The 15,012-nt window shown below is 33.8% G+C and overlaps 1 protein-coding gene across 1 annotated transcript in view; it reads right to left on the bottom strand.

Annotated features, from left to right (window-relative positions):
* The window catches only part of CSMD3 (CUB and Sushi multiple domains 3), a 669,880-nt gene that overhangs the window by 102,951 nt on the left and 551,917 nt on the right, over positions 1 to 15,012 (bottom strand). Inside the window, exons 44-49 of the mRNA XM_064441769.1 lie at positions 14,246 to 14,455; positions 10,362 to 10,550; positions 7,936 to 8,113; positions 4,861 to 5,006; positions 2,062 to 2,142; positions 793 to 906 (exon numbers count right to left, since the gene is read on the bottom strand). Coding sequence (XP_064297839.1) covers positions 793 to 906; positions 2,062 to 2,142; positions 4,861 to 5,006; positions 7,936 to 8,113; positions 10,362 to 10,550; positions 14,246 to 14,455 — 918 coding nt within the window. The remainder of the gene's footprint in view (positions 1 to 792; positions 907 to 2,061; positions 2,143 to 4,860; positions 5,007 to 7,935; positions 8,114 to 10,361; positions 10,551 to 14,245; positions 14,456 to 15,012) is intronic.

The following is a 15,012-nucleotide window of genomic DNA, read 5'->3' as shown; positions in this document are numbered from 1 at the left end:
TTAGTAAGAAAACATAAACTTGTGCCCATCTCTGAAACTTTAAAGAGATTTTTAAAAAAGAAACACCAAATCCTATGCAAGGTTTATCTCCATTAGCTCCCTAATCAGTTCAATGTGAAAGAGAACTCTCACGTTTTCTTCAAAAATGATGTAAAAATTCTACTCTAGCATTACACATCAATTGTCACCTTAATAAAGACTGTTTTAAACTGCGATGTTAGTGGTTGGCAGGATTGTAATCTTGTTTTTACCTTAATGATGAGATAGTGTTATATCTCTCTATTCAGTTTTCAATAAAAGAAGGAAAACATGAACACACAGAAGCACACACACACATATACAGAAAGCCTGTTCTTTAGAATACACTGAATAAAAATGGAAGCACTTGAAGCTGCACTGAAAAATTATGTGATCCTGTTTACCCAAATCCATCCTATGTTAATTTAGCATTTTTAAAAATTTCAATATAAATTTTCATACTATTATGTTCTAGATAAATTAATGTCATTATTTATTAAATTTAGACTCCCTCAAAAAAAAGAATTGTGAAATTATTTTTACAAAGTAGAGCAGCAGGCCTTTAAACTCATCAAATTAATTAAAACATTGCTAATTATTTTCAATTAATATTTGACACACATTCATCATAACGAACAGTAATACTATTGGGAATAACATCAAAAAGTCTGAAATATTATCAGTGTGCCTGCTTATGTAAAGAGATAGTGGAGGGTATTTAAGGAATCACCATTCAGCTGGCCTGCCAGAAGAAAAAGAAAAACAATAAAAAACCTTGACATGTAGGTGGTGCTCCATCCATCTGAAGCCTTTCACCAAGTCGGCATGTCAGAATCTCATTACCAACCAATGTAAAGCCTGGTTGACACTGGTATCTTATTATGTCTCCTGTTTGGAAAAACAAAACAAGACAAAACACAAACAAAATAAACATTAAACAGCAATTAACTGGGACTTTTAGCTTTGAAAACAGTATTGATTAATGAAGCTTCTTGCAACCATATATATGGGCTAAATGACCTCTGGCATAAACAACTTTGATTAGTCTAAGAAATGTAGTAAATGAGCATGGTGTTTCACACTATGCTGCATCTATCACTGTTTTCCACGACATTATTTGCTGGATGGTTTGCTAATTTGTCTGGGTTTGACTGATGTTGTGTGAACCATGTGTCCACAAGCTTTAAGCAAAATAATTTATTAGATAACCATTATGGAACTACATAAAGAGATAAGATCAAGTCAGTAACCCATATAATCCTGAGGGGAAATAATTAAATAATAAATAATAACAATTAAATAAGAACTGGATTTAATTGATGATATCTAAATTTGGCATGGTGAGAATAAGAAATTATCATTTTTAATTAAGAAGTTAAAAAATCATATAGTGTTATGTATTAAAAAAAGAGTAAAAATTTTTACATCCCAGCAGTTCTCTTTGGTCAAGATTACAGAGCAGAAGACGGGGGAAAAAAAGTCTTTTCTCTTCTTTACCAATATGACTAATCAAACATTGGTATACATTAAAAATAAATTTATTTTTCTTTGCCATAACGTGAGAAGAACTAGCTGGTCAGACATCTGACATCTGATCATGTAAGTCATATTGTTTTGAACAATTGATGGCTAAGTAATATTATTAACATCTCTTAGAAGGTCAGAATGTCATCCTCTCTTCAGATCCTCCTAATTTTTACGTACTTGATTTTACTCTTCAGGTTACAAAACCTTAATTCTGGTACAGAATATACCATTGCTACATGGTTTTTTTGCTGGTTTTGTTTGTTTCAATATAAGACAATGTTTTATATTAAACATTATGAAAAATGTATTTTAAAATGAAGTTAAGTAGGAAGGAGTTACTAGGTTACACGTGACCCAGGAAGTATAGGGAAAGGGAATGTCTTCTTAAAAATTTTATTTTCAACTATAAATCTAATATATTAGAGGCATGATTTGGACCCTTAAAAGCATGACATTTCTGTGCATAGCAGTCCTTATTTTTGAAACAAATGTTGCTTTTATTTTCTTTTATGTTACCTATTTCAAATTCGTCATCTTCAGTTAGAATTTCAGCATTTGCTATATTTGTCGGAGGCTGGCAGACCCGGAGCTGATAGGCTATGAACAGGAAAAAAACACAGTTGACATTCCCATGCTTAGACAGTCAGCATACCTATGCAAACATAACTGAGTTAATACCCACATTAACAGGATAAAAAAAAAAAAATTGTAATCTTTTACTTTGAAACTTTCAAGAGAATCAAAAGAAAGGAAACACAAATTTCAGAATTAATGAGAAATTGGAAGCTGTGCCTTTGTTCTTCATTAGTTATTTAATTTCAGTGGCAAAACCCTCTTCATAAATAACCTAAGAAACTTAGAAGTGGATGACAATTTTTCTCACTTAAGTGATCTCATCCGAAAAGAAAATACTTTTTGTATTGTGCAATCTTTTTTTTTTTTTAACAATATATTCTTACTGCTGAACTCTTCCACTTTTGAAATTTTGTAATAAAGACAAGTTTTAGAATCTAAAAGATTCTACCCAGAGGCTGCGTAACTGATGGACAGAAGTATTTTGAATATGAAATTTCCCAGTAAATGAATAGTTGTGGAACATGTCACCTGCAGATAGGGTCAGAGAATAATTCTGCTTTCAAACTTCTAATCTGAAGCCTCACATGAAATAATTTTCTGAATTTTAACACATGTATGCAACATAATTTAGTGAAACAAATTATAGATAAGTAGGAAGAGTACGCAGAAGCTATATAGCCTTATTTTTTTAACAGAGAACCTATGAGGATATATCTGTGTTTGGACAGAGATGAAATTCCCTTCAATCTGAGTGCAATCAGGACAGAAATCCAGCTGAAGAAATCACAATGAAATATTTATACTGACAGCGTAGTCTTCTGCATTTTAAGGTGTACACTCAGGTTGATCAATGACTCAAGTATGCCTGCTTTTCACTGATATTACATTTGTGTATGGCATTGTTTTATAGCACCTCTCATTAGCAGGAAAACATCATCTACTTATGGCAGATGACGATTCAGCTTCAGTTATACACATCTTTGTTACTTCCAGTGCTTTCATCCTTTAGTAATCAAATTGGTCAAACTTTTGTCAATCACCAAATTTATATTTTATCCAGGTAAGATCTTTTGTTGATATCAAGTCACCCATATTTAATATTTTCCTATTCCACTTCTTTTTGTCGATTGTATAGTGAAGAGCCAATTAAACCAGTGAGTCAGAAAGCTAACATCCTGCCTTAGGATAAAGTAATTTAAAACAAAACACACCAAGAAAATGCGGAAAGCTGTGCTATTGCATTAAAAAAAAAAAAAAAAGGAATAAATCACCAACATAATTTTAAAAATGGATTAAATAAACAATTCATATAATTTATCCCAAATGTATCTCATTTAGGGGTATTATTCATTTTAATCCCAGAATTATCTATTTTAAATAAATTTGACTCCTCTCACTGGCTTGCCTTTATTGCTATAGGTTGTATGTAACTGATATGAAGGGTCACCAATTCATGGATAGTGAGAGATTTATTTATCTTGACAACATCAATCCAAAAAGTGTTTTAAGTTTCTTCATGAATAATCCTTTGTGCTGCTAAGTTTGCATCTTTGTTACGCATTAGAGCCCACACTTGTGGAATGACAATTTCCACAATAACAAAAGAAATTAGTACAAGGAGATCAAGTTATTTAGAGACACTTTATTATTAGGTATGAGCATTTCTATATGTGTTTGGTCATATATTGGTATATTCATATATATCAATACATATCAATTCACATATTGATGAGCACAAAGGGTCAGCTTTTCCTTCACGAACTGCTACATGCAACTGAGATGCCCAGATTTGGAATGAAAATTCTGACCCCCCGTGCCTACTCTTAATGGAGTCTATACTCCATAATAAATTCAAGTGCTGTTGCTGCTGTTTTTTTCAATTGGGGGATTTAGGTCTTTTTTGTTTGACTTCATTTTGTTTAGATTAAAGTTCCTTTAATCCCCCCCCCCCCCGCCCCCGTTCTGACTATCTGTATTCACCTTGGTCTTTACTAAGTCAAAAAGAAAGCTTTCTAGTCCCAAAATCTGATCAGGGTCCAGAAAACAGACCGTAGTCTGTCCACATTCCCTGCAATAGTCAATCCAACAGGCATCCACAGAGCACCTAAAAACACCCGTGCATCTGAATCTGTTTCCTTGTAATGACAGGAATGCAAGAGAACACTTGGCCACAGAAGGTCTGAATGATTACAAAAAGAGGTAGAATTTGGTGCATTAATACTTACGCATTTTCATTCAGTCAGTGTTTAATTCAAGGGCAGTTTAATACTAACTATACAATATAGTTGTTCACTATCAATGAAATCTCTAGAACAAAAGTACTTTCTTCAAAATATTCAGATATGTACGAGGAATTTAATTACTCCCACAAACATTTAGAATACAAAGGAATTTTAGAAACATTGTAAGCAGTGAGAAGATGAGCACCTTGGGCTGAAGGGTCTTGATGCTACCTTCTTTACTCATGTCTCTTCACAGTGCACTCTTTCTTTGCATGACTACTTAATATCTTATTAACTATCTTATTTGCTTGACTACTTATTTAATATCTGGTCAAGAAAATAGTTTGTTTTCATAATTCATATTAGTCTTTCATGTTTGCATTACCTTAGTGATGGTCAGTCATATCAATAATAGCAACTCTTCTTAGAAAACGTAATTAAAGTAATTTTTTTTCCTGAGTTTTCTTCCTGCACTAATCAGTACAGGTGATGAAAAAGTGCAGCTTGTCACACTTACCATGGTAACTAAGTACAAAGAAGCCACTAGTAGTAAAGTCACTGTGGAACTTGATCAAAATCTGATTTGAAGTGCTATAGACTGATTCCAATGCAGTGTTGCCACTAAATTGTCCAATTTGAGGAGAAGTTTGGTCTGGTCCATCCCTAAGAAAAACAGACAAAAAAGAATTTTTTTTTCCCCAACAAATAATTCAGTTTCTCCAAATTTTAATATGATAAGTAAAATTTCTTTAGATTACTCTAAAAAGGCATAAGTCATCTAAAATCAGATAAAACAGATATTAAAGGCTGAAAGCATATATGTGATTGGAGTATGGCAGATAGTAGCTCAGAGGACCATCAAAATATACTAGAAAACAAGATATTCTAGTCAACCACCTTTTGGAAGTAATATTCTTATTTTTAAATAAAAATTGTAGCAAGCTCAGAATTATTGAATTTGTGCTCGTATTTCATCTTCCTGCCACAAACTCTGCTCATGTTTATTTACCTATGCTTTCAAATGTGGCCATTAGAAAATAAATGAATCTAAGACTGATCATCTTCCCCTGTCTTTCCAATTTGAAAATTTCTAGGAAAAGTAAGAGATTAATACTATTTAAGTTTTAAAACATAATGAGTGAATATTGATTTCACTAAAAATAAAAACCGAATGCTTATACTCTCCTGAATAAAGGATTCTATGTGAAATCTTCACGTTGGCATTTATAAATGCAGATTTTATTTAAAATTATTATTTTAAGGATGTTACTTTTAGAAATTTTCTAATGTCAGAATTTTTAAAGCAACTTTTTTCCCCTGCACAATTAAATGTTATAATGCCATCATTTATAATTTATAATACATATGGACACATAAGCATTAATTTAAAGTTTGTTTTTATGACTAGTTTAGAGTTTTATGAATCAATTTCTTGCTGAGAGAGATGTGCCATGCATTTTATATAAATAGTTGTGTCTGTCTCAGGTAAACATTACTGTAAATGTTGGTAGTTTTAACCAAAACTAAGTATGACATGCAGCTGACTAACTTCTTAAATCCTTGTTCATATACATTGATCAATATTATTTTGTACTATTTATTATTATTTAGACAACACATGTACTGCTGGTAAGATCACTGCTACCTTGTGGAAGAATGAAATACTCTTCTTAATAGAAAAATTAAATCAAAGTTAGTACTAAACAAGAGTGGAACTGTACAGCGGATAAAATGTCAAAGCAAGGGCATTAAATTTTCATACTCACTTCTAGATCAGAATTGATGTACATTAAAAGTTTTGAATTTTTAATTATTATTGGCATAAGATATTTTAACTGAAAATAATTTCAAAATTATGGGTAATTTTTTGTTTTGAAAATTTTGCAGTAATACATTTCTCCAAATTCTTGTTCGTTACCCCTTCTGCTTCTCTTTTATCAGGGAAATAGTGTGTTTTGAAGAAGCATTTGAATTGTGAAAAAAAATGTATTTTTTCCATTGGAAACAGCTATCAAAATTTCTGAGCAGTCCTGTAAACAAATAATATCCCAGAAGTGGCATAAGTTATTTAATTATATAACCATCATGTATATAATACAGCTTATACAGATATATAAATCATACATCAGTAACTACACACATGACTTCAGAACTTTCTCCTAAAAGTGTAGGTAATCTAAATAGGATACAAAACATCTGAAAATCAGAAAAAGACACATCATGAAATAAAACTGCTGTTTTACCTTTGTCATTGTATATACAATTACTTTTACTGTAAGAACTAAGCTTGTAACTCAGCCAGGAGTACAACTGAAAGCACATGAAATCACTTGGTAGAAAGGAAGAGCCAAATAAAAGAAGCACTAAAAGTGAACAGTAGTGTTCTAGTTTCTGTGGCATGAAATAAAGATGGCTGTATACATACAGAAGTATAATTTAATTCAGGAAAGATTCTCAATGTCAGCCTAAATTTGATACACACAAGAAGTGATGAAGAGTTAAAGGGATTCGAAATTGTCTGAGTTTTATCACAGCAATAGCCTGGGTACATAGTCTGATCAAATTTTAGTTAGACCTTAAGGTAAAGCATTGGAGTATCTGGGATGCAGGACAAGGCAGTTTGTAGTACACAAGATGGAACAAAAACCAGAACCTACAGAAATGATCACAAAAATATATAGAGCACTGTTTCATGTTTAGAAAAGTGGGAATGAAATCCCAAGTTATATGAATTTACATGAATCCAAATTAGATTTCTGTGCAACAGAAACATAAAATGAGTAATTAATATTCCAAATTGCTCTCATTTTGCACTACTCAGACAACAAGACTACTCTCTCAACCTGTGGATTTTCATTCTGCAGATTCAATTATTAGTGGATTATTGTTTTAGGCAAACTTCCAAAAGGTCTTAGCCACTGTTGAAATATCTCGGAGACTCACTGGTAATTGTTTCAAGATTACTACATGAGCTATTACACTTTGCTACAGCTTCCTGCCTTTACCAACTCTGCAACCAAGAAAAATGGGGGCTTCATTATCTGAAAAGATTCATAACAGACATGGATTCAGGTATACAGAGAATATAAGTTGTTTACAGTTAACGTTAGCTCAACTCCTTTTGTCATAGCCAAATACATATAGAGTCTCTCCTTTTATGTACTCTTAACAGTTTAAAAGAAGCCAACCTGGAAGAAATTAAGAAAGTGTTGCTGTAGTTTCTTGCATTAACACCCTAAAACATTGTAATACACACAGCTGCAAGAGCTTATTATCGTTCTTTTCTTAAGTAGTACTTCTCTTGGTTGTTTATAAGCTGTCATAGCATACTTCTGAGTGCATTTCTTTATCGAGAAACTGAGGCACACTACTATTGTTTTTGAATTCTTAAGACAAGGACTATGAAGCTTCATGTCAAGTGCAATCTAGAGAGAATGGTATACTGGAAAGCGTGGATTACTGAAAATCACTCACTTCCCCTAGACAGAATGTCAGTGTCAAGAGAGAAATAAGAAATATACTCTTTTTTAATTCATACTTTGTTTCACAGTATTACATGAAGATTAAATAAATGCCAAAAGTGTTTTCTTACCAGACGGTTATGAAATCATATATTGGCTCTGTTTGGAGAACTGTGAAATTAATGTAGATTCCATTCCCAGGTGGTACTCTTACAAGCCAGAAGCAGTCTTGAAAGTTTGGATACTCATCAGGGTATCCTGGAGAGTATATGGTGCCATTCATTGCAGTTATGTTTCCTCCACAGAGGGCTATAAAAAAATACATTTGTTTTTTAAAAAATATTAGATTTTTCTTACATCTAATTATGTAAAGCCATTGCTGCATATAGAAAACAGATTTTACCGAGCTTTTTGCAAAGACTCAGAAGCCTATTTTGACATTTTGGTCAAATCTAAAAAAACCAAAACTGTCCTGTCATAAATGCTATCTGGAAAAGTAAGCAAAGCCTAAAATGGTATAATCTGCTTTATTTTGCATATATTCCTCCCCACTGCCCCCCAAACGGGCATGGAATGGCAATGCAGATACCCTAAAATATGCTTAAGAACGTCTAACCAGAGAACAGGTTGTTGGATATATAGGTTTGACATACAGTTTGTATTTAGGTAAAGCATGTGTTATTGTTTACATATCTATACTTTGGTGCTGAACTGTAGGCTAAAGGGACTTTTCGTAGTCACACCTCATCCATTCAGACTCAACTGATTTTTGTTCAGCGTTAGCTTGACAGTGTCAAGGGTTTTTGAGCGTGCAGACAGAACTGATATTGCAGCAGGGTCTTAGGGGAGTGAAAACTTGGGCTGGGGACTCTCAGGCAATAAGATTTCTTGGAAAAGGAGAGGAAACAGATTCCAAAAGGACAAGAGTGAGGTAGCTGAGTTAAGAAGGGTCAGAGGGTGTTAGATTGTGGTGAGAACAGGTTAGATGGGTTTTAGGTGCATGAAGAGGCAGGGAGAAGAGAACAAAATTGTTTAAAACAGGAACCACGTTTAGTGATATTTGATTCAGATTGTCTGCTTCAAGAAGTCTGAGGCATCAAGCAAGCCTTAGTATATGCTGCCTTACAATAAAGACATTAAAGCAAACACATATTTAAAACAGATTGTACACTTCTGGCGCTAGGCATATACAAAACCGCCCACTTCATTTTAATGCTTTTGAACAAAAGCCCTTTATCTCAAATCAAACCAAGTACAACTAGAAGATACTTAATGATCTTTTTCCTTCAAAAGTAAAGAAAAAAACCCAAAATGCAAAAAATACATATTATATAAAAATATCAAAATGCTTTACTAAAAATACCACAGTAAATATTTGCACAAAACCCCATGTAATTCAAGAAATTTCTCTGGCAGCTGAGTAATGTTGGCAGTCTGCAATCATGCAGCACAGCACACGTGAGGTCCTCATTATCTGTTAGGTTTGATCTTTTTATCCGCGTCTTTTCATACGACAGTAAGTAGAAACAAAGTACTTCCAACCACTCTTCAGGAAATTCATCAAAAGTGTTACTCAGAATTGCATCATACTTTGGGCATCTTAGAATTGGTTCCAGTAAGGTAATTCAAAGAAACAGGATCACTCCATTCAGTAAATTATTTGTCTTGATTCTGAGGCACAGAAAATACAGCTAGAACTAAGTAAAAGGGAAAAGCTAAGCTGTTTAGCAGTTAAGATATGAAACATCCATCCTTGTCTGTTTCAGAGTCTGATGACTGACCTTCTTTGGCCTGCTGCTTTGGTACAGCTTCCTTTCACCATAGCTAGGGATAAGATAAACACCTCTACAGAATCATCGTGTATGTTCACCCTGTCTCCTTAAAATTTCAGCTATGTGCAAGCCACAGTTCCTTGAACCTGCTTACCTGTTGCAAGCATATTGGTGTAAAAAAAATTTAAACTGTTAAAAAATTTTTAAAAAATTCCCATTCACAAAAAATATATGTAGAAAGAGCTTCACACAGCATTGACTGAAGGACAACTGCACTTTATGCTACCTTTGACATTTCTTTCTAAAGGATAAGACAGAACATAAGTGGCCAGATTTGGGAAATTCAATTTTTGAATCCTTTTTTCCTTGGTTCAGTGCAGAGCCAAATCAAGAATCAAGAATGAACCCTCCTGCTCAAGCAGTGGGGTTGGACAAGATGATCTCCAGAGGTCCCTACAACCCCTCCCATTCTGTGATTGATTCTGAGCTTTCACTCTGTAGCACCACCTAGATTAAAAAGCAGCACAGGTCTCCACACTCCAGACCTTAAGCCTAACCTTCCAAAAATAAACTTATCTCAGACAAGTTGTCAGAGATTTCATATTTCTATGAAACATTTCAGCTTCTGTATAAAAATTTCATGTGCAAAATTGAATACTTCCTCTGCAAAGACCATAATATAGAAATACACATCTCTATAAATTGAAAAGCTGAAATTATTTCACTTTACAGTCCTTAGGAGAACTTACAAATAATGAAGGGTTAATAGGTCACCCAGAACATACCTTCACATCTCGGGAGAGGATGATTCCAGTTACGGCTGATGCCATGAAGACAAGTCAGAGCTGAATTTCCAATTAATGTGTAGCCAGGAAAACACTCAAATGAAATAGTTTGTCCCACAGTAAAGTCATTCCCAATAACAAAACCATTACGAAATGGTCGAGGGTCAGGACAGCTTTGTAGCTGATATGCTGAAATAATTAAATAATGATAATGCAGGGGAAAAAGTAAAATGCAAATTCTTATTCCTTCAAAAATAAAAGCTTTTCATTAGAATAAAATTAAAAGATCATGGACATCTCATATGTTTTAAGTTCCACCACAGTGACAAACAAAATCTTTGGTCCTACACCAGGAGAAGCACAGTGAAACATTCCCACAGCAATTCTGGAAATACGCATAAAAAATAATTTCCTATTCCAAACCTCATAAGGAAAACATAATACTACAACCCAAGCTTAAATGATATGTTCTTTATGCTTTGATTGTGTGTGTGTGTCTAAACAAACAAGTACTCAACACCCTACCCTAAGTGTTTTGGAACAGAGTCCATGAAGGCAAAAATGAGACTAGCCTCTTAATTTTATGTTTTAATTTGAGTAAGGGCAAGAGTACTGCACTAGGGAAGAAGAGGGCAGAAAAAAATTTTGACTTTGTGTTTTCTCCACTTAGATCTTCAAAAAGGTAGGCCACTGACTGGCTCTTTAAGACTACAGATTGCTTCCAAGTGCACCCATATCTACACCCTAATCAAAATGGATCCTGCTGACAGTGAAAATTAAAAAGGCTGTAGAAGAGTAGCTAAACCAGAAACATGGGAAAAACTAACAGGTACAGAAGACTGATGTGATGCTATGACAGGGAGGAGGCTAATAGCCAATGCATTTCTAAAAAAAAGTGCAGGAGAACAACAAACAGCAGGATTACAATAAATAGGAAAAGCAATCAAGCAGCCTACGCTGCATGTTGCGTGATGTGTCCGGTATTAAGGAATAGAATGAGGACAAAACTGAGACACCCTTTCACACCACTATAGGAGACTAAAACACAGGAGGTAGGATCTAGAATTCTTGAACCAACCAAAAGCCCTGAAGTGACAGGCATGGCATAGAGCAGCAGGATGCAGTGCTGCTCGGCAGCCACCTTTCCAAGACTGAGAGGGCAGAGAGTTCCATGTGGGAGAGCAACATTGTTGTTTAGAAAATATGTTGTGTCATAGAAGAAAAATATTACCAGAAAAAAGAAGCACTCTAGAATATTAATATGTGGAAATTAAAACTCCAGATGTATATGTAGTACTGAGCTGCTTCTACAAACATCTAAATCGGAAAATTATAGTGAACAGGAAATGTTAAGTAAAACTAGTGAAGCTGCAAAAATATGACAAGTAGTTGTAATGGAGTACTCAAATATCTATGTCACCAGGATTCTTGAAGAAATAATTGTTCTCTAGAACAAGCAGTTTGAAAGCCCACAAGACAAGATGTTATTTTAGATTTCAACCAGCTTGGTACTCAAGCTTTAGTCTGAGAAATATTCATGGGAGAACTGCTCCATATTAGCAGTCATAATGTGGTTTGATTGTACTGGGAGGGAGGAAGTCAAATAAACCCAGCACAGGGATATTCAATTTTCTTAAAAGGAAATTATATAAAAATGAGGTAATGCAGATTGGAATTTGCTAATTGACACTACTTTAAAGACCAGGTAAATCATGTTCTACAATTCAGAATAAAAACCCACTAAAGTGGTTCAGAAAAATGCCTGAATGAATCAGTAGGAAAGTTAAAGAAGCTACAATAGCGAAAATGTTGGCTGTCTTTCCAAAAAGTCATAAAACATAGCAGGTCACATTTAAATAGAACATAAAGAGAGCAAAAATAATTTGAAACTTTATTATTATTCTTATTATCAGTCTCAGCTGGTCATAAAAAATTTACTTGACAACATCAGAAGCAGGAAGTCAATTGGTGGGACAATTCATGACAAACGAGAAAAAAAGGGGCTTTTATGGATTAGGGTGCCGTAGAGAGAAAAAATAAACTCTTTGTATCCGTCTTTACTGCTGAAGATGGTGTAGAGATTTCCAGAGAAGATACAGGGCTTGTATTACACAGGTTTAATGCACTAGATCAGTTTGAAGTAAGTACAAAAGTACTACACTAAATAGGTAAGGCGAAGGGCCAGGAGCAGATGGCTTTCCTGGTGTAAATCACATCTATCTTTAGAGGTGATCCTTGAAACTGCAGATCAGTAAGTCTGGTTTCTATACCTGGTAGTATGATACAGCCTATAAAAATGAATAACATTACTGAGCACATGCCTAAACATGGTTTCTTGGGAAAAAGACTGGGGGCTATATATCTGAAGTTCACAAAAATTGTGAAGAGAGTGGAAAGGCTCAATGTGAAAATGCCATCAAATCGCACAGTAATAGAATTACGAGTCTGACAGTTGTGGATGCTGGAAGAGTACAAAAGAAACTATCTAAGTTTCTTGTGCTGCTAAGTAGTACTTTTTTTTTTTTTTTTTTTTGCCATTTGGAAATACCATACTGAGATAGATGGAGCTTTTTTCTGATCCAGTAAGAGTCTTCTGGTTTTACGTTCTTATGTTTAAGGAAGAAGAGAAATAAACTGGTCTATAATTTTACTCATTTTTCTCAGAAGAATTAAAAGACTCTATAATGAACTGTGAATACCAAAGATTCTATAGCAAAAAGTAAGATTTGAAAATAAGCCTCCCTCACATATCTTGGTGATCTTTTCCAGGAATATTTAAAACATTGACCTCATTACAGAACTGAGAACAAATATGCTATGCAAAACCTGCAAAATCAGAAGATGACAGGTTGTATATGTTTGAAAGAAACGGTCTCTCTTATGCGGTTAAAAACACAAACAGGAACTTTTTTTAAAAAAACATTCTTTTACAAATAACAGTATCTCCAAAATTATTACTGTTACTATTAATAGCAGTGATAGTATATGCTCTTAAGTCTTTTACTGCCCTCTTAGCAGTAGGTTTTAAAGTTCACTTACTCCTACAAATTGTATGATATTCCAAATAAGAAGTGAATAAAATCTTGCTGGGCAATTTGAGTCATAAACTGACTTTTTCTTTAAAAGCTAACACTTTTTACAGTGTGTCGCTTCCAAAATATTACATGGAGTTCAAGTCAATTTGGACTTGTTACTACTGAAAGAGGAATATGAGGCTGCTTTAAAGTAAAAACTCTTTAAATCATCCTTTCACATTATCCAGATCATGAAAACAGGTATATTTTAAAATACGCATTTGACCTTTTTGTGAGCAGTCTTCTAATCCCATTTAAATAAATCTGCCATTATATAAATAGAATTATGATCCTGCAGTCTTCACCAGCTCTGCATGACCTATTTGGGTACAACAGAACAAAAACCTTCCAGAGATATTTCCGACCAGGAAATAAAATGGATTTGGAGATTTCTGAGTTGGAATTATTCTGTACTAGCCTATGTGGATTCAGTACTCTAAAACAATAAATATTGTTTTAGATCTTCCGCTTCCAGAACCAAGACACAAAATTGAGATTCTCATATGCATATTAAGATTGAAAAATAGATATGCTTACTTTGTGAAGCCATGCAATGTAAATTAATATGAAAAATCCACATACAGGAAATTATCTGTTTGTGTACATTTGAAATAATCTTTAAAGATAATATGCAATTATTTTTCCTTTTTCATCTTAATTTTCTGCATTCTTCTGTTTGATCTTGATGCATAACACTTTGGCTTGAAACACACAAAATCTTTTACTTCATATTTATCTTTTAGGAGTGCCAAAAGAAGAAATAACCTTCAACAGCCACCTTGTTATTGCATAAGATTATCAAAATCTCACCTTGATATACAATATGAAATCCTTGTTTGTTCTGTGAGTAATCACTGTGAAAGTATAAGCTGGTTTCATGAGTTGTGCTGAACAGAGAGGCTGGTAGCTGAGGGCCACTTAGTCTCCCAATGACAGTGCTAGTTTCTGTAGATCCACTCCTAACTTCTAAGTAATCATGTATGGTCTCCGTCGAGAAATTCACAAATTGCAAATGGACACCTGAAAAATATTATCAGTAAATAAAACCCACCAGTATCAATACCAGGAGTGAAAATAAAGTATGTACATTTTACACTGATAATTTCAGAAAATAATGTAACCAGTGGAAATGTATGTGTTATGCTCCTAGGTGCAGTCCATGGAATTCAGTTTGAAGTATTCTTTCTCCTCAGGCTAATTCTGAGAGGCTGGCAAGGTAAGAAACACTAACACTGAGATATTAACATGATCTAAGACATTGAACTCTAAGTTATTTATATGTCACTTTTTGGCAAATGTTGAACGTATGCCAAATGTTCTGAACATTGAATAAATTCAATTTAGTTAAATCTTTCCTGTTTTCAATTATATGAAATAGTCTTCAGTTCTATTAAAAGAAAAAAATGTTTTTTTGTGTCACACCTGGAAAAAATACAATGACAGAATTCTACCCCAGAGGTAGCTGCATTTCAGTTGTACGTAAACTGATCTTCCCAGCTTATATATATTTTAAAATATATGTCTATATATAAACAATGAGGCACAGTAAAAATTATGCATATAATATGGTTATATAT

Source organism: Phalacrocorax carbo, chromosome 2 (genome assembly GCF_963921805.1).
Source record: "Phalacrocorax carbo chromosome 2, bPhaCar2.1, whole genome shotgun sequence".
Lineage (NCBI taxonomy): Eukaryota > Metazoa > Chordata > Aves > Suliformes > Phalacrocoracidae > Phalacrocorax > Phalacrocorax carbo.
Note: the sequence above shows the minus strand (reverse complement) of the source record. Positions and strands in the feature narration are given on the sequence as shown.